A 22,764-nucleotide genomic window follows, 5' to 3' on the forward strand; every position below is an offset into this window, starting at 1 on the left:
ATTTAAATGAAATGTACTTTTTATCTGGCTTCTTTCACTCTGAATAATTATTTTGAGATTTATTCATGTTACATGTATCAAAGACATATTGGAATGTGTTGGTGTATTTGATTCCTTTCTGGAATAACATGTCTACTTGTGCATTAATATCCACACATAAAATGTTAAATTAGAGGTAAATATTCTTAGAGAAAGCATTTGGTATACTCTCTGCACAGTTCTTGGTACAGTATTGTGGATACATAGCTGGCAATACAGATCTATGGGTGAAATACAACCACTTTCTGGGGGAGAGTATATTGTCATCAGAAAGGCCCAAGCACAGTAGTCGAATAGACATGATTATTTTGAATCCATCACTTGCTGGCTAGACAGCCATGACCCAGTTATTTTGCCTCTCTTTTCCTTAACTTCCTTGTCTTTGAAAAACAGGGAAGATATGGTTGCCATGGGAGTTTGAATGACATCATGTATATTAAGTATTAAGAACAGAATCTAACATACAGCAGATAATCAAAAACTGTTATTTTTTTAATTTTTTATTTGACAGGCAGTTAGTGAGAGAGAGACACGGAGAGAAAGGTCTTCCTTCTGCTGGTTCACCCCCCAAATGGCTGTTACGGCCAGTGCGCTGCGCCAATCTGAAGCCAGGAGCCAGGTGCTTCCTCCTGGTCTCCCATGTGGGTGCAGGGCCCAAGCACTTGGGTCATCCTCCACTGCCTTCCCGGGCTACAGCAGAGAGCTGGACTGGAAGAGGAGCAACCAGGACTAGAACCTGGCACCCATATGGGATGCCAGCACCACAGGGCAGAGGATTAACCAAGTAAGCCGCAGTGCCAGCCCCAAAATATTATTTTCTGTGCCCTTTTTCATTTGGTGGAAAAACAAAGTTGGAGCATCTTTTGAATTCAATTGTAATATCATAGTGCCATCTGGTGACCGTGTAGAATGATTACATTATCCATATGGGAATACTTCATTTCAAACAAAAATCTACAATATGCGTATCTCTAGAGTTCTGGGCAAGCATTGCAAAGTCAGAGCAGAAGTGCTGTGCTTAAGCCTGGTTCCGATGGGCTACAACTTGAAGACCTCTCCCATGACTAGATATCCTTTCATCTCAGGTGGCATGGTAAGGAAATAATGAGAGGATGGCAGAATGAAGGTGTAAGCAAATGAGTGGAGTCTTCACATTAATTTGGCTCTTCACATTCATTTACATTAAAAGACAGGATCTGCTATTTTTCCTGTTGGGAGCTCTGCCCATGAAAACTCTGGCTAATGTATCTTTGGTCCAGGATCTAAAACCATTGGGTATCGAAATTGGGTAATCCCAAATAACATCAAATTATCTCTAAATATGGAGAAGAAATGGTCCTTCTCTACTATCCCAACCACCTTACTACCCAGGCAAAAACGGCACCATCAGAGTATAGTCAAGGTCTTTGAATCCATCATATTTGTACCTGGGCTCAGGTTTCAGGAAGTACCTCCACCCCCACCTTCAGTGGCATCCAAAATAAGTCTCAACAGAAGGCCACTCTTTCTATCTCTCCTATGCCATCAATTCAAATCAAGACAGGTTAGTTTATTGAATATGAACTTTATTGTGATTTGGTTTACATAAGGCAGTGTGGTGAAGGCATTGCAAAAATAATACAGACTGGAAAAGTGGTAGAAAATGAGCTACAAAAGCTACAAAATATTTTGTTTAATGAACGCGCGAGCTGGACTAAACTAAGTACTACAACTATGCTTTTTTTTTTTCATCATTGCAAAAGCACTGAAATATTGTTGGAGTTTGGGATTTGGGGTAGGATTAGGGAAGGCTTCATGGAGGAGGTGAAATTTATGCTGGGCCTTGAAGGAGGGGTAGAATATTGATAGATGAAGATGGATGGAGGAATATTTCAAAACGACTGACTCTAGAGAAAATTCTGTAGAAGTACTGAAAAACAAGAGGGCAAACAAACACCCCCGGGGGAGTAAAGCTTCCCAACTGAGGGAACATCTTGAGGAGTATGGGTTGGAATCCAATGTCTCAAGCCCCCAGATGGGATCTTCAGTACCAATGATATTAGGAGGCACAGGACAACGGGCTTGTTTGTAAACCTAGCAGCAGCAAGAGGTTTCACATTGCAATCAGGGGCCCCAAACTAGCTGTACTACATCTGGATGGATTCTCTCATGTTTTTGGTGTATGTGGTACTTATTCATCCTTGCTCTTGCCCACTGACTGCCTGAATGGTAGGTTGTGCGCGCCCACATGCGCGTGTGTGAGTGTAGGTGTGTGTGTAGATTGGTGGGGGACTGAGGTTTTGTCTCCCACTGCAGCTTCTTCACGTTTCCCTCTTGTGGCACACAGCTGGCTTCCACTGAGCTGAAGTTCAGACCCTTCTCACTCTCTAGGTCTCATTGAACTCCAGCTCTTTATTAAGCACCTAGGAAGCTTCCTCAACATGAAGGTGAAACTTACTGTGAGGGGGTGACCTGGGTTATGGCAGGACTACACTTTCCGGGGGTGGTGATGGTGGTGGAGGTGGTTGGTAGTGGTGGTAGTGCTGGTGGTAAAGGTTGGGGACTTAAAGCCAGGTCTGGCTGCTGGGCGAAATGCTGCTGGGAAGTCTGTAGTGTTCAGTCAGGAGTTGGGATATCAGGCTAGACCAGCTTGGCCTTGATCATCCCTCTTCCTTCCTCAATATGCCCTACAGAGGAGATGTACTGGGCACCAGAAAACATTCAAACATCTGTAGGGTGTCCAGGCTCTTGTTGCTGTCCTGCTTGAATCTCACCCCCGGAAACCCCAGAGATCTTTTCGTGGAAAACATGTATATGATCTCCAGATAGGACTGTCACCTCCCCCTGTCCAGCTGCTGGAGGTATATAGGTTATGTAGCTACTGGTGCTACTTGGATCGGGAGGTATGGGGAACTTATCAAAAGAGAGGAAAAGTTAACTATTATGAATTTCTTTGTCTCAAAAGATTGTGAATCTTAGCTAAGATCTAGCACCTGACAGAAAGTGAAAAGTTGAAAAGCTCTGTCAGTTGTCTCCAGGATTTGGCGATTTAGAGCTCAGTGAGATCATCGCTGGAAATGACCTTGAAGCTGATGTGGCCTTGCTTGACTTTGGCAGTTGGACCACCCTTCTTACGCAGGTACAGAGATTTCAGATCACGGCAGTCACTGGGGTCAGCATCCAGTGTAACCTGCCCCAGGAACTGATCACAGAATTTTCGGCTGTTCCAGACCTGGAGAGACAAGTCAAGGGAGTAAAGATGAGCAATTCTTGGTGGCATTGGCCTTTTCTTAATGACATCTAGAGTTTAATGATGAACCTAGAAAGATCAATTTTAAAACCAAGAGACCATTCTGTCTTTTCCTGATAGCCCTTTGGTTGAGGGAAAGATATCTCAAAGAGTATAAATGAAACATCAGAAAACAGAGCTCAGGATCATCCTGGACCTATGAGATGAGACAGCTGGAGACATCAAGACAGAAAAATTGTAGTTGTCTATCCTGACCTAGCAGTGTAAGGGCAATTGGCATACACTTCCCCTTATGAAATTTTATGATGTATGTTTTAAAATGTACCAGTGAGCATATGAGCTTTAGCCCACAGTGAAATAAATAAAGGAGAGAAGATCAAGGGTGGAGATTAGTAAGGAAGTCAGTTTCTGTGCTTGGCTGGGGGTGGGGGAGTTGTGCTGTTTTGAAGTACAAGGCAAACCAAAGCAACAGGATAACACATTTTGAATCCCTGTGGGGTCTCTGTTTGCATTCTTACCTGAATTATAATGGGAATGTCAGTGGTCCTTCGGTAGAAAATGGCCTGGGTGTCAAAAATGGCATGAACTGTATTCTTCTGGACAGGAGAGCGGACTTCTTCCTTTCCACACTTGATGACCAAATATGGGTTTACAGCTGGAACAAAGGGACATTTGTTTTTCCTACAGTGATTGCAGTTCCCTTTCTAGTAGGCAAGGAACTATCTCACTTGTAATTCTGGGACTTTCAGCACAACATCTGAGCACCAAAATCACCAAAGACTCAACACTTGTTCTTACTTTCTTTTCCATAACTGATGTAGAAATGTAAAAAAAAATGAATAGTATGTAGACCTTGACCACAGAAATTTATATCGCTTCCTCTGCCATGGTTTACATTCATTTTGACTCCTCTAGACTGAAAACACCACTGGAGAGAATAATTTCTGACCATCATTCTAACCATATATTCACAAAATAAACTGCATTTTGCTTTCTCGGGTGCCTCTGCAGCTCTTACTTTCATTGGCATACTTCTTCTCCAGGCCCTCTGCGCTGTGGACAGTGATCTGGGTAACTACCTTCGGGTACCCACGAGCCAGGTTCCAGCAGGACATCTTGGGCATGTCCAAAGTCAGTTCCCTAGAACATTAAGAAGATGAGTTGTCTGATGATGAACACTCTTTGTTGGCATAGGCCTGCCAAAGTAGACATCATTACTGAAAAGTATGAGATACTGAATGACCTAGCCCATTTCTCCCCAGATATGGCTTATATTTTATGAGTATATTTTCCTTTCTCTTTGCTTTAAGGATCAGTAGATAAAGATCCGAGTAGGCAGGGCTGGGATGAGAAGGTAGTTTTTGTGATTCACAACATAATAGAGAAGCAGTGAGGGATGCCAGCTGTTTGAAAAAATCAGCCAGAGAACAGAAGATAAAACATAAGGGGAATAGCTTAGGCTATAGGCATGTTCCTATTAAACAGCAGCTCAGAACTCTGAAGCTCAGACCTTAACTGGGAATGTTCCCATAACCTCAATTTGAGAAATATGACTACCACTATCATTTCAATTAATTTAGCCTGACTTGAACATGTTGTCCCATTGAGTGTCTGCATAGAAGGAAATGGGTCAAGGGGTTAAGGACTTGAAGAAAAGCAAACAACAGCAGTTTGGAGGATTTGCCAAAGAAATTGAACCTGAGCTGGACAGGCACTTCTGAGAAGATTCTCAGGAGAAACTCGCTGGTGCGACCATGCTGGAACATGGTTGGGACAAGCACATAGTTGCCCTTCTTCAGGTACTTGCTCAGAAACACAGTGCGGGTGTCAATATAGGTGGAAGTTCCGGCACGCTCCTGAATGTAGAGGTGGTGGAGGCGGAATTTGCGGTTCATCTCCACCTGGAAAGGAAATAGGATGAAATATCCCATTCTGCCCAAATAGTAGATTTTGTGTTGAAAGAAAGACCCTAGATCCTATGTCTTATTTATCCCAGGGTCTTTCATTATTCCCATAACCCTAAACTATCCTAATTTTGACTATTTGCCTTCATTCTCTCTGCTCCAAATGTCCATTCTTACCTTGAAGAGCTCAAAGCCAATGATGTAATTGTCTGGTCTTCCCATGCGGCGGTAAGTGCGCATGTCCTTCTGCTGCAGTGACATGATGACCTTGTGTCCATCTTCAGGCACAGTGAAGATGTACTGAGTGCAAAGAAGAAATGAAAGAGCTGAGTTAGCACTCCCATTTCAGATGAGTCAGTCTAAATTTCAAGGAAGAAAATTGTACGTTGGGATGTAGACTCTTGGGTTAATTTCTAGCGCTATTGATCATACAATGAGATATTAGATGATTCATTGACTTGCTAAGTGTAGATTGTAACACTTGATTCTCCATGTGGCACTTATATATGTTAAGGGACTTTGATACTAAAAATGTATGCTTTTAAAAATTAAGTTACTAGTAAGTTGTTTGTTCATTATTGTTTTTGTCCTCTTGTTTGGAAAAGCTGTATACAGAAAAATTCCAGAACCCACGAAGACAGAAAGCTATGTATTTGACTCAATCTGACACTGAAGAATCATTCTTAACTAGCCTCCTATTGCTAGCCTAGACAAGTGGCTTGTGCTGCATCCACTTTTTTGGAGACTTGAAGCTCCACTACCACTGCTGAGAAAGCTATAGATCCGTGTCAGATACTTTCCAAATGTCATTTGAGGAGTCACAGTGCTATTGGGAAATAAAATAAAAGTCATGGAGATCATTTGGTCTAGTGGTTAAGATGCTTCTTGGTAAGCCTGCATTGCATATCAGAAAGAATGGGTTGAAATCCCAGCTCTGGTCCTGATTCCAGCTTCCTGGTAATGTGCACCTGGGGAGGCAGCTCAAGTACTTGGATCCCTGCCACCCACATGGGAGATGTGGATTGAGTTCCCAGATCCTGGTATTGGCCTGACCCAGCCTGGCTGTTGCAAGGATTTAGGGAGTGAACCAGCAGATGGGAGTGCTCTCTCTCTATCAAATAAACAAATAACTGTAAAAGGCATTAGGTTTCTCCCTCTGTCCCTATCTCTGTCACTGTTCCCAACCTTGCTTCCCCCTTTAGAAGAAACTTTAAAACAGATTAAGAACCAAGGCCTCCAAAGGTCAATCCCGTGGGTATACATACATTGAAGCAATTTCCCCAGTTTCTTATATGTGTTCAATATTTGAAACATTTCCAGGGTTATAAATGGGGATGAAGTGAGTGAAGGATGACACAGTTTTCTTTTGTTTAGGGCTATTTAAGATGAAAAGAATAGAAAAAGTATGAGTTATGTAAATCAACCCACCAGTTTTGGTGTCTTTCAAAAAGCCTGGCCAATGAGATCCATGGAAAGAAAAGATACATTCTTGGGCAATGAGGCAGCAATATAGTTAGAATTCATGTCTCCTCTGGCTTAGCTCATCAGCACATTTATTAAAAAGATCTATCTATCTATCTATCTATCTATCTATCTATCTATCTACCTATTTGAAAGGCGAGCAACAGAAGGAGAGGTATCTTCAATCCCTCTTCTCCCAGAGATTTTAGATAAGCTGATTCACTCTCCAAATGGCTGCAATGGCCAGGTCTGCCCTTGGCTGAAACCAGGAGCCTGGAATTCCATCTGAATCCCCCACCTGTCTAGTACTTGGGCCAACTTCTGCTACTTTATCAAGTGTGTTAGCTGGGAGCTGGAGCAGCCAGGACTCTAACTGGTACTCTGATATGGCATGCCAATGTACCAGATGGCAACTTAACCTGCAGAGCCACAACGCCAGCCCCTCATGAGCATATTTGGGGATTAAACCATCCATGTAATTAGATGCAAGATTTGGTTGCTTGTATTTTTTACATTGATTTGAACTTGTGCATGACCACTGATGTGTCACCTGGAATAATACTGTAATGAGATGTCGATAGGATGGAGTCATTGATAGTGCATTGATTCAGCTCCTGAGAAAAATGACCTTATTCTAGATTATAAAAGGGAAGCATAAGAAGAGTTTAATGGAGTCACTTATATGAGGAAGAGAATGAATATAATGAACACAAACTCAAGAGAATAATTGGGCAATAAAGTCAAATGAGGAAAAGTTGAGACAGCACCTGGGAGCATATCCTCTCTCCAATGTGGGACCATCATAAGGGAGCAAAGATTATCAAAGAGCTTTACCAAGCAAAATGGCTAGGATAGAGGCAACCAGAAGAGGTGACTCAGGTTTGATAATGTTCCTAAGTTATGCCTCTGCAAAGTGACAAATTCTGCTATGTTTTGCAAGCATTTGAGTGCATCCTGAGTGATCTTGGCTGATGACTATTACCAATAGCTGTAAATGGAAGAATTGATGCTAAGTAAATATGGCCAAAAGGACCAAAGTGAGGCCTGGGTTCCTACTGGCAAAGTAACATGGAGGCAAATAAAAATCATTGACTCAAACCTGGGGATTCTGCAGGAAGGTGTCACGGTTGTTATAGCAGCCTCCTGAGCGGTTCATCAGGGGATCATCATCCACAGTCCAGCATCCCAGCACTGATTCCAGCTCCTTGCGGCCAAATATAGGGTTGCTCACATTGCGACAAACATGTAGTTTGTGAAAGTTGCGACAAAAGTCCTCCAGGCTCATCCTGAATGGAATGAGTGCAGGAAAGAAATGAAGATAGTACTTCATTCTTACCCTTGCAGTTTTGTGTAGAATCCCCAATTCCCTTAGTATAGAAAATCCTTCCTCACCAAAACTCTCCATCATCAGACATCACAAGCCCCAGATTCTTGCGGTCTCCTGCAGTTAGTTGCTGCCACTCTTCTGAACTAAAGGTAAATAAAGAATTAATTATTATACTTAATTAATTATTAATAAAATAAAGAATTAATTAATTAATTAAAGCTGTTATGTTTACCTACTGGCTTCCTATAGTAATTAGGGTGTCAACGGAACAGAACACATTAGGATTGAGTCAACTTTATCTCACCTCTGGCTAGGTCACAGACCCCATGCCGGGCAACATCCCATTAGCTATTGCTGAGCATTGAAGCCCAGTAGCAATCTAGAAAGATGGATTTTGGAGAACTACTGGACCTTGGAGATACAGCAATGAAAGTGGAATGACACTCACATTTCACTCCAGGGCCCACTCCATTCCTGTCTTCCCAGGGGGTTCCTCAGGCGAACCATGTACAGCTTCTCAGCACTGAAGACTTCCACAAGTCTCTCTCCAAGACGGATCTTGCGAATATCAGTCATGGTGTAGGTATGGCCCTTCAGTAGACCCCAATCAGTTTCAACTTCTTGTTCCTCCTGATTGGGAGACTGAGAGCAAAGAAAGATACATAAGGCCACAGGAATTGGGAGACCTAGTCCTGGTACCCCTTCTTTCTTGATTGGTTTATCTTAGTACAGGTGAAGCTAGTTCTCTCTATGCAGATGGAAGTTTTGATCCAAACACCTAACTTGACACAGACACACATGAAAGAAAAGAGATAGAGAATGAAATATAACAACTCACTCAGGCAATTACTATTCAAATGACCCACTATGGTACATTAACATGAACTATGACAACCTTTGGCGGGGTATTTCATTCCTTGAGCAAGTAGTTATAACTTCAACATTCAGAAGCAGAGAATGGAGAAATAATTAATCAGAATCTATTTACATCATTTCAGGTGCTACATAGGCCCCCAGTGGGATGATTGTATAAAAGGATTTAAAAAAAAAAAAAAAAAGCTCCTCATCCTCCATGTCAGGGTTTAATCCAAGTTCCTTTCATGTTTTTTTTTTTTTTCATGAATTTCTGGGTTTGGGTCAATGTTAACTGCCAAATTGTGTATTCTGATCTGCAGAAGTGATCACAGAAAGGTTATTTTGGTAAATACAAACCTCAATAGAGCAGCAGATTAGACCACCTTTGGTAAATGTTTTGTATAGTTCTCCGAACAGCTTGTACTTCTCCTCAACAAGCTCAGTGTATCTTCCCTTCTGCATGTCAACAGTTTCAGCCAATGTGCCCGTGAAGTCCACGATGATATCAGTGATGGTCAAACCATCCAGAGCCTCATAACAGCCTAGCAGCCTGGGGGCAAAGATGTAAGGTTATCTTTGTAAAATTATTTTTCCAGGTCAAGGGCATCATGAACTCAAGTTTTAGAACAGTCACAGCCCAGCCCTGACAGCTGGCTTTTCTCTAGATAGGAAATGAAAGATATTTTAATATTATAGTCAGGGATTTATAGGCTTGGACTATGTTGCTCAAGGAGATACCATACAAAAATATCTTTCCACAGGTAGAGATTGGACAAGGAAAAAAAATTAGGTGATAAGGACGTGCACTTGTTAGATTAACAGGAAGAAAGGGTGCCTAAGATAAAATAAGGATATAGTGGAAACCAGGTCAGCTGATTTCTCTCTCATTTGAGATTTCTGAGGACTAGGCCCAGGCCCAAAGCAATGCCTAAGATCTGATGGATATTCAATCCAATTTAAACTTTGAGTTGGGCTGCAACAACAAATTTGGCTTTCCCTTTCCCATGCACCCTGACCACACAGACTAGTCAATCCCTTCCTTACTTTGCATAAGCTTTTTCCAGCAGAGCATTCCAAAACTCATTCATTGAGGTGGAGAAGGAGAAGACCAGATCTCCATTGATAGTGGGCAGCAAGTCATCAATCACCACTTCGGTCCATTCTCCAAAATGCCAGAAACGGAAGCGAAATATCCCAGCATATTTATCTGGTTTTCGAGGATCCCATTCCTGTTCCTTATGGTTTGGGATTGTCTGGAAAGGTAAATTCCTTCAATCAAGTATTATTCACTAAATCACATTCAGATATTGAGATTACAATTAACTTCTGGCAAATCTGTATAGCACCAGGAAATACACCAAACACCTCTGATTTGGGTCTAGATTGGGAAGTCATGGGTAAGCCATTTTGCTCACGACTCCTGCTTCCCCAATTCTGTTTTTCTGAGGATGTTATTACCATCCTTGCCTTGCAGACACACAGGAATACACAGGGTAGCTTGGGCAGCCAGTCAGGAGTTATGTATCTCCCAGAAATAATCTATTAACCAGATGATGATAAATAAACTATACAAACATATTCAGATTACCTGTTCAAACACATAAACAACACATTTTAACAAAGAGAAAATCAATCAAAATATAAGGTGCACTGTAGTTTCTTTTCAGAAGTTCAATCTAGAGATATAATGTAAAATCTACAGATTATAGATTTTATTCTCACCTTAAATAAAACTATGCTTTGAAAATTCTCTTTTTATATAACAACTATACATTAATATAGTTATTTTCTGAGGAAAATGTTCTGTTTTTTTTTTCTTTCAAGGATCTTATTTCTATCTTCAGTTTTTGATATATGGGTGGTGACTTCCTGGCGCCTATTGGCTTCAAATCCCAGTAGGTACAAAGAACACAAGTGTGCAGAGATACTGCAAATGTCAATAAAAGAGAACTTAATACACGTGACAGTGCAAGCAGAATAAAATGTTAATGGTAGAATCTCAGTGAGTGTGTGGGTGTAGTCTATAAAATTCTTTCAACTTTTCTGTGTTTGTGAAAATTTTTATAATGAGATGGAGAGAAGCCTTCTAATTAATACCTCAGTCTTCAGGAAATAGAACACTCTAAGAAAGTTATGAGCTGATTTTTCCTAAAATTACTAATGATGAGAAGGTGGAAACTGAATGAGAGCCAACAGAAGTAATACCTTTGTCCAGTGAGACTCCTGAACAGCCAAACAGGAAAAGGCAGAGACCATCGGCTTATGTCCCAGTCTGCCCTGGATCAGCTGGTGGTTGCTGATGTTGCCCACAATCAGACGGGGATCATCACAGATGTCCTGTAGATACAATAATAGACTATTTTAGTGTTCAGGTAGCTAGGAAGAACAGCCTTCATAGAGGAGATTGGGTTAGGGTTGATAGTAACCAGGATTTCCATAAATGAGATAAAATGAAGGTTGACACAACTGTGAGAAAAACACAAAGCATTAGATCTTATAGCCATGAAAAGGGGTCGTGTGAGAAAGCAGCAAGAGAAATGGAAGGAGGGAATATGATGAGATCGCATGGCATGTCCAGGTGGAGGGTCTTTAGACATAGCTATTCTTGGGGTTTGGGACAGTTTTCACCACAGTTGTGAAACCTGAATGGAGATCATACATTCTGAGCTTATTTTGTCAAGATAACATTTCCTGAAGCACCTGTTGTTGGAAGGGTGATTACATTTAAGAGACAAGATCTGTTGGACATGAACATTAAGGTGTCTTCTTTTCTAGGAAAATAAATCAGGCTCTTATAGAAATTTTTTCCTAACATAAAGCAAAGGCAAGAGCAGTCTACATGGCAAACAGAAATTTCCACATCCTGGGATGAGTATAGGTGGCAGTAGCATTAATAGCAGGAGGTAACAGACAACTCACAGGAGTACTTCAACAGATATTCTTCCCACACTGGGTGTTCCATGAGGATCTGGGCAGAGAGTGGGAGGGGCAACATTCATTTGGGATGTATGTCTGTATCTTGCCCCCAACAAATATTAGTATTATCATTCTCAATGTGAGTAAGAAAAGGAGACCCAAATAATACAATTATAACACAATGTAATGATGACACAGTGGAGCCATTTCCATGGTGTAACCAGTGCCTAGAGGAAAGATCCCCAAAGTTCTCCTGGTGATAGAGTAGGCTCTACAATGATGACAATGCTCAGGTTGACTTGAATTAGGCAGCTGGACAACAGAGGGGTACAGAGGCAGAACAGGTAAGAGACAAGCATGGACAAAGCCACATAACTGAATATATGATGTGTGACTCATAGTATCAGCACTTGCAGAGTTCAAAGGCAGGAAATACCAACGAAATCTAGATAGATTGAGAAACCTCATGGAGGAGGTTGTTGGCCAGCGCCTTGAAATTCTGGTTATCCAACAGAAATAAATCCTAGTCCCAAATAGAAAGAAAATCTAGACATATATACTTTTTAAAAATTATTAGAGACAGCTATACTTTTCTAGTCCTTAAACCTCTTTTTTTCCAGGGACATAATTCTCCTTGATGAAAAGTCTGGTCTACAGAATAAAACATTCCATATATTCTTTTAAAACCAAAATAACTCTGGAAAGAAATAGGCATTCTGGGCAAGGACAAGTCCAAATTGAAGATTAATTAGGCACCCGTCAGCCAAAAAAAAAGATGGTGAGGTGGGTTCTCAGCTCTGGATTTTCTGGTCTTTTTATTTATTGATTTTTTGTGTTCCTGGTGTCTCATCAATTTTGTCTTAGAAGATTTATTTCTTATTAAATATTTTTCTATAGGTTGTGAACTACATGGTTTATTTTTTCACTTATTGAACATAAAGTAGGTTGTGTTGGGTGAGTTAGATTCTGAGGTGCTTTCTCTCATTGTTTTTCTGCCTTTTCTAAAATGTAATTAAGCAGTTTTTACTTTCAGAGGTCAAGTGTTATCATTTTATCTAGAACAAGCTGTAAAGTTATATAGTGGGTTTATTTTTGAGACTTAGATGATACATATCATAATTCACTAGCATGGAAAAACAACAAAGTAAATATTGATATGTGAAAAAAGTATACTTCTAAAAAAGATATTTTGAGAAAGAGGAAAAAATGTACTTTTAGATTAGCAGAGAAAATTATTTGCTAGTTTATTTGTTGTTCAAGTTATATTATAGATCATGAATTTGCACAACTTTCATTTCACAGCAAAGATCTAAGAACAGCCAACATTTTTGGCAGGTGATTTTTTTTTAAATTCACCATTGTATTTTTAAAAAATATTTGCTCTATTTATTGGAAAGGCAGAGAGATGGAGAGATAGAGAGATAGAAATCTTTCATGTGCTGGTTCACTCCCCAAATGGCCACAACAGTGGGGGCTAAACATGACCAAAATCAGGAGCCAGGAGCTTTTTCCAGATCTCCCATATGCATGTAGGGGTCCAAGTACTTGGGCCATCTTCCACTACTTTCCCAGGTCCATTAACAAGGATCTGCGTCACACCTGTGCCCATATGAAATGCTGGCATTGCAGGCAGTGGCTTAACCCACCTTGCCATAATACTGGCCCCACCATTTTATTTTTTAATATTAATTAATTAATTAATTAAATATTTTTATCTACTTGAAAGGCAGAGAGAGACAGAGAGAAGTACAGGGGCCCAAGTACTTGAGCCATCATCTACTACATTAGCAGGAAGCTGGATCAGAAGTGGAGGAGCCAAGACTTGAACAAGGCAATCCAAAATGAGATGCTGACATCCCAAGCAGCAGCTTAACTTGTGCCACAGAACACAATCTAGCATGTCAGTTTCTATTCAAGATTTAAAGGATCACATAAATGGGCAAAAAAAAGTATATAAACAAAATTCAAATTGAGGAACTGGGTAATTATTCTCTTGTAGACTTAAGTTGCATGTGGTCATTAATATGTTATATGTGTGTCTAAGTATATACATGCACTTGGGTATGCATAATATGTATTCATAGCCATATGCCAATTGTAGGAAATACAAATTTGGGTAAATAACAACTTCATTTTCCATTTCTTCTTATGAACTGGCTCATTCTCCACTCATAATAGATAATCGCTTTTAAACAACATATTTTGAAACATTTTACATTAATATAATGTCTAAACTGGAAGCAATTTCAGAGACTACCTAGTCATGCACTTTTACAAACGAGGAAACAGCTGTACATGGGTTAGTAACTTACCCTTTTAGTCATGTAGCTAGCTACTTTTTTTAAAGGTTTATTTATTTATTTGAAAGACAGAGTTACAGAGAGGCAGAGGCAGAGGCAGAAGCAGGGAGAGAGAGAAGTCTTCCATCTGTTGGTTCACTCACCAAATGTCCGCTACGGCCAGAGCTGAGCTGATCCAAAGCCAGGAGCCAGGAGCTTCTTCCTGGTCTCCCATGCGGGTGCAGGGGCTCAAGGACTTGAGCCATCTTCTACTGCTTTCCCAGGCCATAGCAGAGAGCTGGATCGGAAGTGGAGCAGCTGGGATTTGAAATGGCACCCATATGGGATGCTGGCACTGCACCACAGTGCTGGCCCCCATATAGCTAGCTTGTTGGAGACTTAGGCCTAAAGGTTTTGGTTATTGAGACCCCTATATGGTTAGAAATGGAACCTCAAGACCTCAGTTGGGGGCCTGGCATTGTGGTGCAATACGGCAAGCCACATCCCATATTGGAGTTCTGGCTTGAGTCCTGGCTGCTTCACTTCCGATCCAGCTCCCTGCAGATGTTACTGGGAAGGCAGCAGAGGATGGCCTAAGTCCTGGTACCCCACCATCCATGTTGGAGACCCAGATGGGAGTTCCCAGCCCTGGTTGTTGCGGCCATTTAGGGAGAGAACCAGTGGCTTGAAGATCTCTGTCTCCTCCCTCCTGCCCTCTCACTCCTTCTCTCTCTGTCCCACATTCTGCTTTTCAAATAAATAAATGGATTTAAAAAAAAAAAAGACTTCAGGCAATGCATCCTTTTGCCTTTGGGCTTATCAAAGGTCATTGCATAGAGTATTATTGTGCAGCCCCCCAGGAACAGAGATGCTGCTACCTCTCTCAGTCGTCTAACCCAATTTTTTGTCTATTTGCTTAATACTCACCTACAAGAACTCTCCGTCTGGGGTGAAGACTTATATAACCCATCACTTAGCTTTTGGTTGTAGGCTAAATATCACCGGTAGGCATTAACATCCTCAGTTAAAAATGAAACATAGGAGAGAAATCTACCTCTTTCAGGAAGTGAGACATTAAAACATGAGAAAACAGCCAAGGAGTTAGAAAGGGTAAAAGGTGATGAACCAAGGCAAATCTAACAGCCAAATGGACCTTTGGGTAACACATTTGCAAACAATGAAATGGTTGTTTGCCTTTCCCCTAGTTTGGGGGCACACTGAATATCTTCATGTTTGGGCCCAAGAGGTAAAATATAGCAGAAGAAATTTTTTTTCTCTAATTCAAAGTCGACATACAGAGTGCAGATGAAACATTTCAGCTTGTGCTGTGCTGGAGTGCTAGGAGTAGGATTGGGGAAGAGGTCACATCCCACATATTCACAATTTTTAAGCAGCTTGGGAGCAAGGGGGTGGAGATGCTGAGCCCCTAATGGCTCCCAGCTGTGTTGCCATGATCCTTGAACTCTGCTGTTTGTCAAGGCAAAATAATTTCTTCTGGGGGAAACACACAACTGAGAAGTTGAGGACCAAGAGTAAAGCTTGAATGATCCCCAAATGCCCCTGCCCCTGGGCCAAAATCTTCCATAACCAAAGCAGCTTCTTGAGAGGTATGTTCTTTAACTGAGATTTGAGGGCCTTTTCATTGTCCGCCCCTCATCTCCCTTCACAGAGATCTCTAGAGTGGGAGTGGGGGCAGGGGGCATACAACAACAAGATCTGTAGCCTGAATGAGTCATTCTATGTGGCTCTCTTTGCACTTACCACATCCAACTCTTTAGCAATTTGTTTTACACAGGTGAAAGTTGCTGACAATAAGCATCGAGGTCCAAGGTAAGCCTCAGAAACCACAGTAAAATGAAACGCTGCCCATAAAACCGGCAGCCAGAAGACTGGAGATTTTAGCAGCACTGGGGGAATGCAGGTACATGGACACCTACAAGTAAGGCCAGTCACACAGCAGGTACATTATGACCAAGTCCAGGGGCTAAGCAGTCCCACAAAATATCCCACAGGGGCTAGTTTGTATGAAACTGCCATTTAGGACCTGAGGACTTTGTGAGCTGATCAAATAGTCATTATCTTCTTAGAAAAGTGAACTATTGGTTGGCATTGTGGTGGAGCAGATTAAGCCCCTCATTGGATTCCAGTCCCAGCTGCTCCACTTCTGACCTGGCTCCTTGGTAATGCACCTGAGAAAGCTGCAGAAGATGGTCCAATAACTTGAATGGAGTTCCAGGCTCCCAGCTTTGACCCGGCCCAGCCCCAGCCGTTGTGGCCATTTGGGGAGCTTAAGATCTTATTCTCAGGTTCCATCTTGAATTTTCTTTATAGGAGTTAGAAAGGAAGAGAATGTTCTACTGATGAAAAAAATCTTTTCCAGAAATAAAAATTCTCAGCAGGTAAAGTGGATTCATTGAGAGGCTAGTGCAGCAATTGGTTTCTGAGCCCAGGTGCACTTGTAAGTGCTCCATCTAGAGAGGCTTCCATTTTCTTTCCTTTGTTTCTTTTTTTTAAAGACTTACTTATTTGAGAGAGAGAGAGAGAGAGAGAGAGAGAGAGAGCATGCAAGAGAGAAATCTAGCATCTGCTAGTTGACTCCCCTTATGCACACAATAACCAGGGCTGGTCCAGGTTGAATTCAACCAGGATCTCCCACGTGAATCTCTCACATGGGTGGCAGGGATCTAACTACTAGAACCATCATCTGCTGCCCGTCAGTGTGCACCTTAGCATGAAGCTGGAATTGGGAGCAAAGCCTATACTCTAACCAAATCTTCCAGTATGGCATGTGGTATTGATATTCTTACTTGAACCTTCACACTTCTGCTAGGAAATTCTAGGTATAGATCTCAAACTGCTTTATTGAAAACAATGTATACTTGTATGTAATGGAATGCTGTTTAGCAATAGAAGGAACAAATGAATACATGCTACAATATGTGTGATCCTTGGAAACATTTTACTAAATGAAATAAGCCAGTTATGATCCTATTTTGAGGGAAAAGCTCAAAATAGGCAAATTGGGATAGAAACCAAAAATAGATTAATGGTTGCTTGTGGAGAAGGCCTGGAGGGATCAGTCACTACAGATGCGCATAAGGGATGGTATTGATCTGATTTGACTATTCTAAAACTGAGTTATGCCTGTAAAGTAACTAAATATCATTACATTGCATGCTTCAAACAGGTGAATTTTCATTAAGTTTCAATAAAGCTGTTGAAGTGTTTTAAATATAAATGTTATAATAAGTAAGACAATTGAGAAAGAATATGGGCATACTCAACTCTCTTCAGTTGTGTTAACAATGAAAAACATGCAGGGCTACTCACATGGCAGGGCAAGGGGCAGTACATGGTCTCTGGAAAGGAAAAATAACTCAGGAGCAGTCTAAGCCTAAAGTACTGACTGAGCTGTCACATTCAGCTGGGGAATTTCTATTATCATAGAGAGAAAAGAGTTTCTTTACATTCTATCTATCTATCTATCTATCTATCTATCTCTCAAGCCTGTATATTATGCTTCTAAATGTCTCTCCTCAGCAGGCTTTCCCTTCCATTCTTACTATCACCATGTTAGCCCAGAATTTCATTCCTGACCCTCCCCCAACCCAGACAAGGTAGTCAAATGGCCCCAAGGTAGGGTATTCTCCAGAGGAAGCTGTATAAGGGCAAAGGTAGTAAAGGCTGAACTCAAATGTCAACCAGGACAGCTGACCCAAAATTTTCTGCAGGTGCCATTTCTTTCCCCACAGCAGGCTGTGCAAATTCCAATGAGACCTTGCTCCATTTTAGTTGAGAGTTAAATGTGTCTGACTCTAGGACACTGCTGGAGGTAGATATGAGTCAATCAGGAAAAAAACAAAAAACCAGAGGGAAGTAAGAGGGGAGAGTAACTGGAGAGAGCTAGAGAAGAGATTTTCTGTGGGAATTTGGCAGGCAGATTTCAGCCTTTATGTCCTACCTGCAGTCTTGTTAACACACTGCAACTCAGGGTAACTCAACTTTTAGAAGTTATTAAGGCTTGATATATTGAGTCTCCAAGAGGATATCAATGCTCAGGAGCACATGGTCTCAGGCAAGATGAAAGTATTTCAAAAAGTTTGTAAAAAGTGGAATTGAATATAAGCTTATTTTGGTACAAAAAATATGAAACTCATGCAAAAGTTTTGCATAATATAGATTTCTACGAACTTTTCTAAGACCTCTTTTGTATCAGTGTACCCAGAAAGCTAGGTGAGTAGCTAGAGCCATTGGACCACTGGAGGAGTTGGTAAGGATTTTCCTTTGGAGGATGTGGAAAGATGATCTGGCATTGAATAAATGCAAAACAGTCTAATAATTCCTGTCTGTCTAAAAAAGGCTGCTTAAAGCACAGCAAGGAAGTGCAAATGGGAAGGAGGGGAACTCAACACAGCCCCGTGATGGTGGTGGGAGTCAAGTTTGTTCAACCATCAGCTATCAGTGTTTACAGGCATGGAGGCTTGTGAAGGTAGAAACTTTCAACAAGGCAGAAGAAAGATATAGAGAATACCAGAATAATCATCCTGCTTCCATTTTGGAAACCTCAAAAAATAGTCCTGGTGGAGTGTGAGGCTATGTAGTGCCAAGGGACAAGATGTCTGTAAGCTTCCCTGCAAATTGGGATCTCAAGGCTGCCAATGAGGCAGAGAAGGCCAGCAACCTATCTGGTCTTCCTGAACCAATTCAGGGAGGCCCAGTGCTGGCTCTCAGCTTTCCTTATGGGAGGCCAGAGAACTTTGACGTGGTTCTTGACCACAGGCTTGGCCTCCATTCTGGCTGGAAAGGAATCTGTGGTTTTTCGAGGCGGCTCAGATGGTGGTCCAGAACCTTACTTTTTTCTTCTACTCCCCACAAGAGGCCCCTTCCCCAACCATTCCAATCTATAATGATCTCCTCTTCCTCAAAAACTCAACATTACTTACTGTCTATATGCCTGAAAATACCATTTCACATAGCTGAGGTTAACTTCTTTAACTCCTTGATAGCTCAATATCCATCTCCCCAACTGGAATGGGAGTGCTTCATGCAGGCCACGCCTTTATCTTGCACAAAGTCTGGCATAAAATAAGTGCTCAGCAAATGTTTCTTAAGTGGCTCTCCCTTTGGACATGATAAGATTAAGCTCACACTGTGCTCTCAAAAGGGAGGATGCAGATCAACTAATGAAAATTTAGGATCAACACAATGAGGAGGAACTAACTCGAGGGAAGCTATTTATTTTGGCAAAAAGTGCAGACACGGGGGCACCTGCATTTCACATCTGAGTACCTTGGTTTGATGCTCAGCTCTGGCTTCTCACCCCAGATTCTTACTAATGCAGATCCTGGGAAGCAACAGTGATTCCTTGAGTATTTGGGCTCCTGCCACCCACATTGGAGACCTAGATTCAGTCTCTGGCTCCTGGACCCTAGCTTTGGCCCCAGGCCAGCCTCAGCAGTTGTGGGCACTTGGGGAACAGATCAGTGGATGTGATCTCTCTCCCCCGCCCCACCTTCCTCTCCTTTTCTTTTTCCCTCCCCCAAAAAATGGAGATATAAACAACTCTCCCTGATATGGCAGCATGGTAGAATGAATACTTCCGTGGCCTTTTGAATCAAACCCCATCTTGTTAATAGTCTGACCCTGCAAAGGCAAAGGCTGGGCCAGGTTCAAGCCAGGAGCCTAGAACTCCTTCAAGGTCTCCCATGTGGGTGGCAGAGGGCTGAGCCCTTTGGTCATCTTTCACTGCCTTCCCAGGTGCATGAACAGGGAACTGGATCCGAAATGGAGCAGTGGGGACTTGAACTGGCTCATAAGGGATGACAATGTCAGAGGTGGTGGCTTAACCCACTGTGCCACTACCTTGGCCCCTGTTATTTTTTAAACCAGGAAAAAAGAGCTACATCAAAGTAATTCTTAACATAGCTACCTCGCTAAACCACAGTAAGTAAGGATGAAATGAAATAATGTATAGTAAGCTTCCAACACACTATGTGGCCCATAGTAGGCATGACATAAATGTTGATTCTTTTGTCTACCCTTTCCTGTGTATCACCCTCTCTCTAACATTCTTTCACGCTAGAAGGGATATTGCTTGTTTCAGAGACAAAATGGACTATTGCCATGATTATTAAGATTTTTTTCTTTCCCTGCTAATCCATCTAGGACTTAACCATAGAATTTGGGCGATGAAGGCAAAGATCAAAGGACTCAGCCAAGACAGAGGTAAGGACATATCTACAAACAGGGCAGCACAGGAAGCACTCTCCGCTTGCTTCACATCTGGGAAATGGCTTCATGTTGGCTTGCAATTTTGCTGCCCAGTGTATCTCCTCCTAACTCCTCTAGCAGATTACCCGCATCAATTGTTCCTTTTTTCTCCTGTATCTTCAATCTCTTCTTCATTATCTGCTCCTTGGCATACAAATATGTTCAAGTCTGACCTATTTCAAAAAGACACCTATCCGTAAATCTCTTTCAAATTCTTACTTTCTTTTTAGCTACTTCTGCCTTATCGGCATATTTTCTTCCATATCTAAGCATCAGAGAGCGGTGGTGGTCCTCATTATCATCATCTATTCGTTGTCTTTTTTTTCCCTCCATGCATTGAAAAAAACAACTTTTTTACACAATTAGTTAATTAGTGGTTAGTGAATTCTACTCATGTTTTCCAGATTTTTACTGCAGGTCAACAAAGTGATCTTCGGGTCGTCAACAACTACAGGCACACAAAAGCAGGAGGAGTGTAATCTTCCTTCTAATGGAGACAAGTTCTGCAAGTTTCATATTTTCAAAGGCTATCTTTCTTTACTGGCAACAATTAAGGCTTTGGTGGTTGAGTTGCATTAAAAAAAAAAAAAAGTCTCAATGTAACCAACGTGTCTTAGCACCACCTGGTGGCAACCTATGTAAACTGAAGTAGCTTTTACTGCAACTCCATTTAGGAGATTAAGCTGTGGAAATTTCATCTAAAACGTGACAGTTTGCTATCATTGAGGAAGGCAAACATTGTGCTTGGGGACTAAAGTGGTTCCATAATAGTGTGTAGAAAGGTACCTCGTTAAACATGATCAGAATGCCTTCAGGATATTGTGAAGGTCCAAGAACTTTCAGTTCACAATAACTCTCACCCAGTTGGGAAGGAATCCGAGTACAATATCGTTCCCTCCAGTTATATCCTTTAAATATGGCAAGGTTAATATTTATTCTCCACTCTCCACCATCCTATCATTTTATATAGTGAGCTCCTTGCTCAGGTAGGGATTGTGAAGTGATCCTGAGACTTTCTTTAGAGACACAACATATAGGTGTTCCACAGAGGAACAAAACTATTAATACCTACTACTAATAGGTGATGAAAGAGCTGTGATTCTGTTCAGATCCCATTTGACCACTTAGGGGATGGTATCCAAAGAGCAGCAAAAAGTCTCTTCCAAGGCAAAAATGCATCTTTTCTCTTTAGAGCTCAATAATTTATGCTCACTTTATAAGGAGTTTTTCTCCTCACTGGTATGAGGATGACTTTTTCTATAATAGGTAACTAAATAGACAAGAGTATAGTGTTTTTTAATTACCACATTTACTCAAGTGCCAAAAGAAAACAAACAAAGCATACCTCTTTTTTTGTTGTTTTAAATTACTGAATCTGACAAAATTCGATTGCAATTTGGGGCACCTCCATTTATGTATGTATGTATGTATGTATGTATTTGAGGGTTAGAAAGACAGACAGGGCTCCCAACCACTGGTTCATTCCCCAAATGCTTGCAGTGGCCACAATGGCCGTGGGCTGCAGGCTGAGACCAGGAGCTGGGAACACAATGCAGCTCTCACACCTGAGTGAGAGTGGCAGGAACCCAATCATTTGGGCCATCACCATTGCCTCCAAGGGTGCACTTTAGCAGGAAGCTTGAGTCAGAAGTCAGAGTTGGGATTTGAACCCAGGTACTCCCATGTGGAACTCATGTATTTACCATCATCTTAATCTCTAGGTTAAAAGTCAGCACCTAGAGACAATTTTAAAATGTGAAATTGAATAGACCTCTGCTCCTGGCTCTAAACCGAGGAGTCCTGCGGTAGGAGTTTACCTTAGCAGTTAAGATATCTGTTAAGACACTTATGTCAGGGCTGGAATTGTGGCACAGTGGGTTAAGCAGCCGCTTGCAATGCCAGCATCCCATATTGGCACTGACTCGAGTCCTGACTGTTCCACTTCTGATCCAGCTCCCTGCTAATGCTCCCTGGAAAGCAGCAGGTGATGGATCAGGTGCTTGTGCCCATCACCCACATGACAGACTCTCTCTCTCTCTTTCTCTCTCTCTCGCCATATCTTTCTACCTAAATCTGTTCTCATGTAATTAAAGAAGTCTTAAAAACAAAGAAAACACATGTATTGGTTAAAAAAAAAACTTTACAAAAACCACAGCTTTGTTTATTTGAGAGGTGGGCAGACAGAAGAGAGAGAGAAACAGAGGGGTTCTTCTACCTGCTAGTTCAGTCCCAAAATGCTAGCAATATCCATTGAGGGCCTGATCGTGTTAAAGCTTAACTTGAGAACATATGAGTAGATTTAAATAGTTAACTGATTGCTTTAAAAGTCTAAGAGGGGGGTTACCCTTGTGGCATGGGGTGTTAAGCTTTGGCTTGGAACTCCAGCATCACCTAAGGAGCCAGTGTTCTGCTTCTGATGCATCACCCTACTGATGGACCTGGAGAAATAGCTGAAGACAGCCCAAATACTTGGGCCCCTGCACC

The 22,764-nt window shown here is 41.6% G+C and overlaps 2 protein-coding genes across 3 annotated transcripts in view; one reads left to right on the forward strand and one right to left on the reverse strand.

The window, feature by feature from the left end:
* Window positions 1-22,764, forward strand: part of PAK3 (p21 (RAC1) activated kinase 3) — a 327,862-nt gene that overhangs the window by 303,470 nt on the left and 1,628 nt on the right. Inside the window, exons 18-19 of one of the 2 annotated variants that reach the window (XM_062184458.1) lie at window positions 20,176-20,235; window positions 20,685-20,773. In XM_062184458.1, the coding sequence (XP_062040442.1) occupies window positions 20,176-20,202 (27 nt within the window). In that variant the 3' untranslated portion in view covers window positions 20,203-20,235; window positions 20,685-20,773. Of the gene's footprint in view, window positions 1-20,175; window positions 20,236-20,684; window positions 20,774-22,764 lie in introns of those variants that run through there. The other variant, XM_062184457.1, reaches the window with a different exon arrangement.
* The window catches only part of CAPN6 (calpain 6), a 29,609-nt gene continuing 8,428 nt past the window's right edge, over window positions 1,584-22,764 (reverse strand). Inside the window, exons 3-13 of the mRNA XM_062184443.1 lie at window positions 11,021-11,152; window positions 9,860-10,068; window positions 9,173-9,365; window positions 8,409-8,602; window positions 8,026-8,103; window positions 7,733-7,919; window positions 5,350-5,472; window positions 4,967-5,169; window positions 4,287-4,408; window positions 3,787-3,923; window positions 1,584-3,250 (exon numbers count right to left, since the gene is read on the reverse strand). Of these exons, the coding sequence (XP_062040427.1) occupies window positions 3,068-3,250; window positions 3,787-3,923; window positions 4,287-4,408; window positions 4,967-5,169; window positions 5,350-5,472; window positions 7,733-7,919; window positions 8,026-8,103; window positions 8,409-8,602; window positions 9,173-9,365; window positions 9,860-10,068; window positions 11,021-11,152 (1,761 nt within the window). The 3' untranslated portion in view covers window positions 1,584-3,067. The remainder of the gene's footprint in view (window positions 3,251-3,786; window positions 3,924-4,286; window positions 4,409-4,966; window positions 5,170-5,349; window positions 5,473-7,732; window positions 7,920-8,025; window positions 8,104-8,408; window positions 8,603-9,172; window positions 9,366-9,859; window positions 10,069-11,020; window positions 11,153-22,764) is intronic.

The sequence above is a fragment of the Lepus europaeus genome, chromosome X, assembly GCF_033115175.1.
Source record: "Lepus europaeus isolate LE1 chromosome X, mLepTim1.pri, whole genome shotgun sequence".
In the NCBI taxonomy this organism is placed as follows: Eukaryota; Metazoa; Chordata; class Mammalia; order Lagomorpha; family Leporidae; genus Lepus; species Lepus europaeus.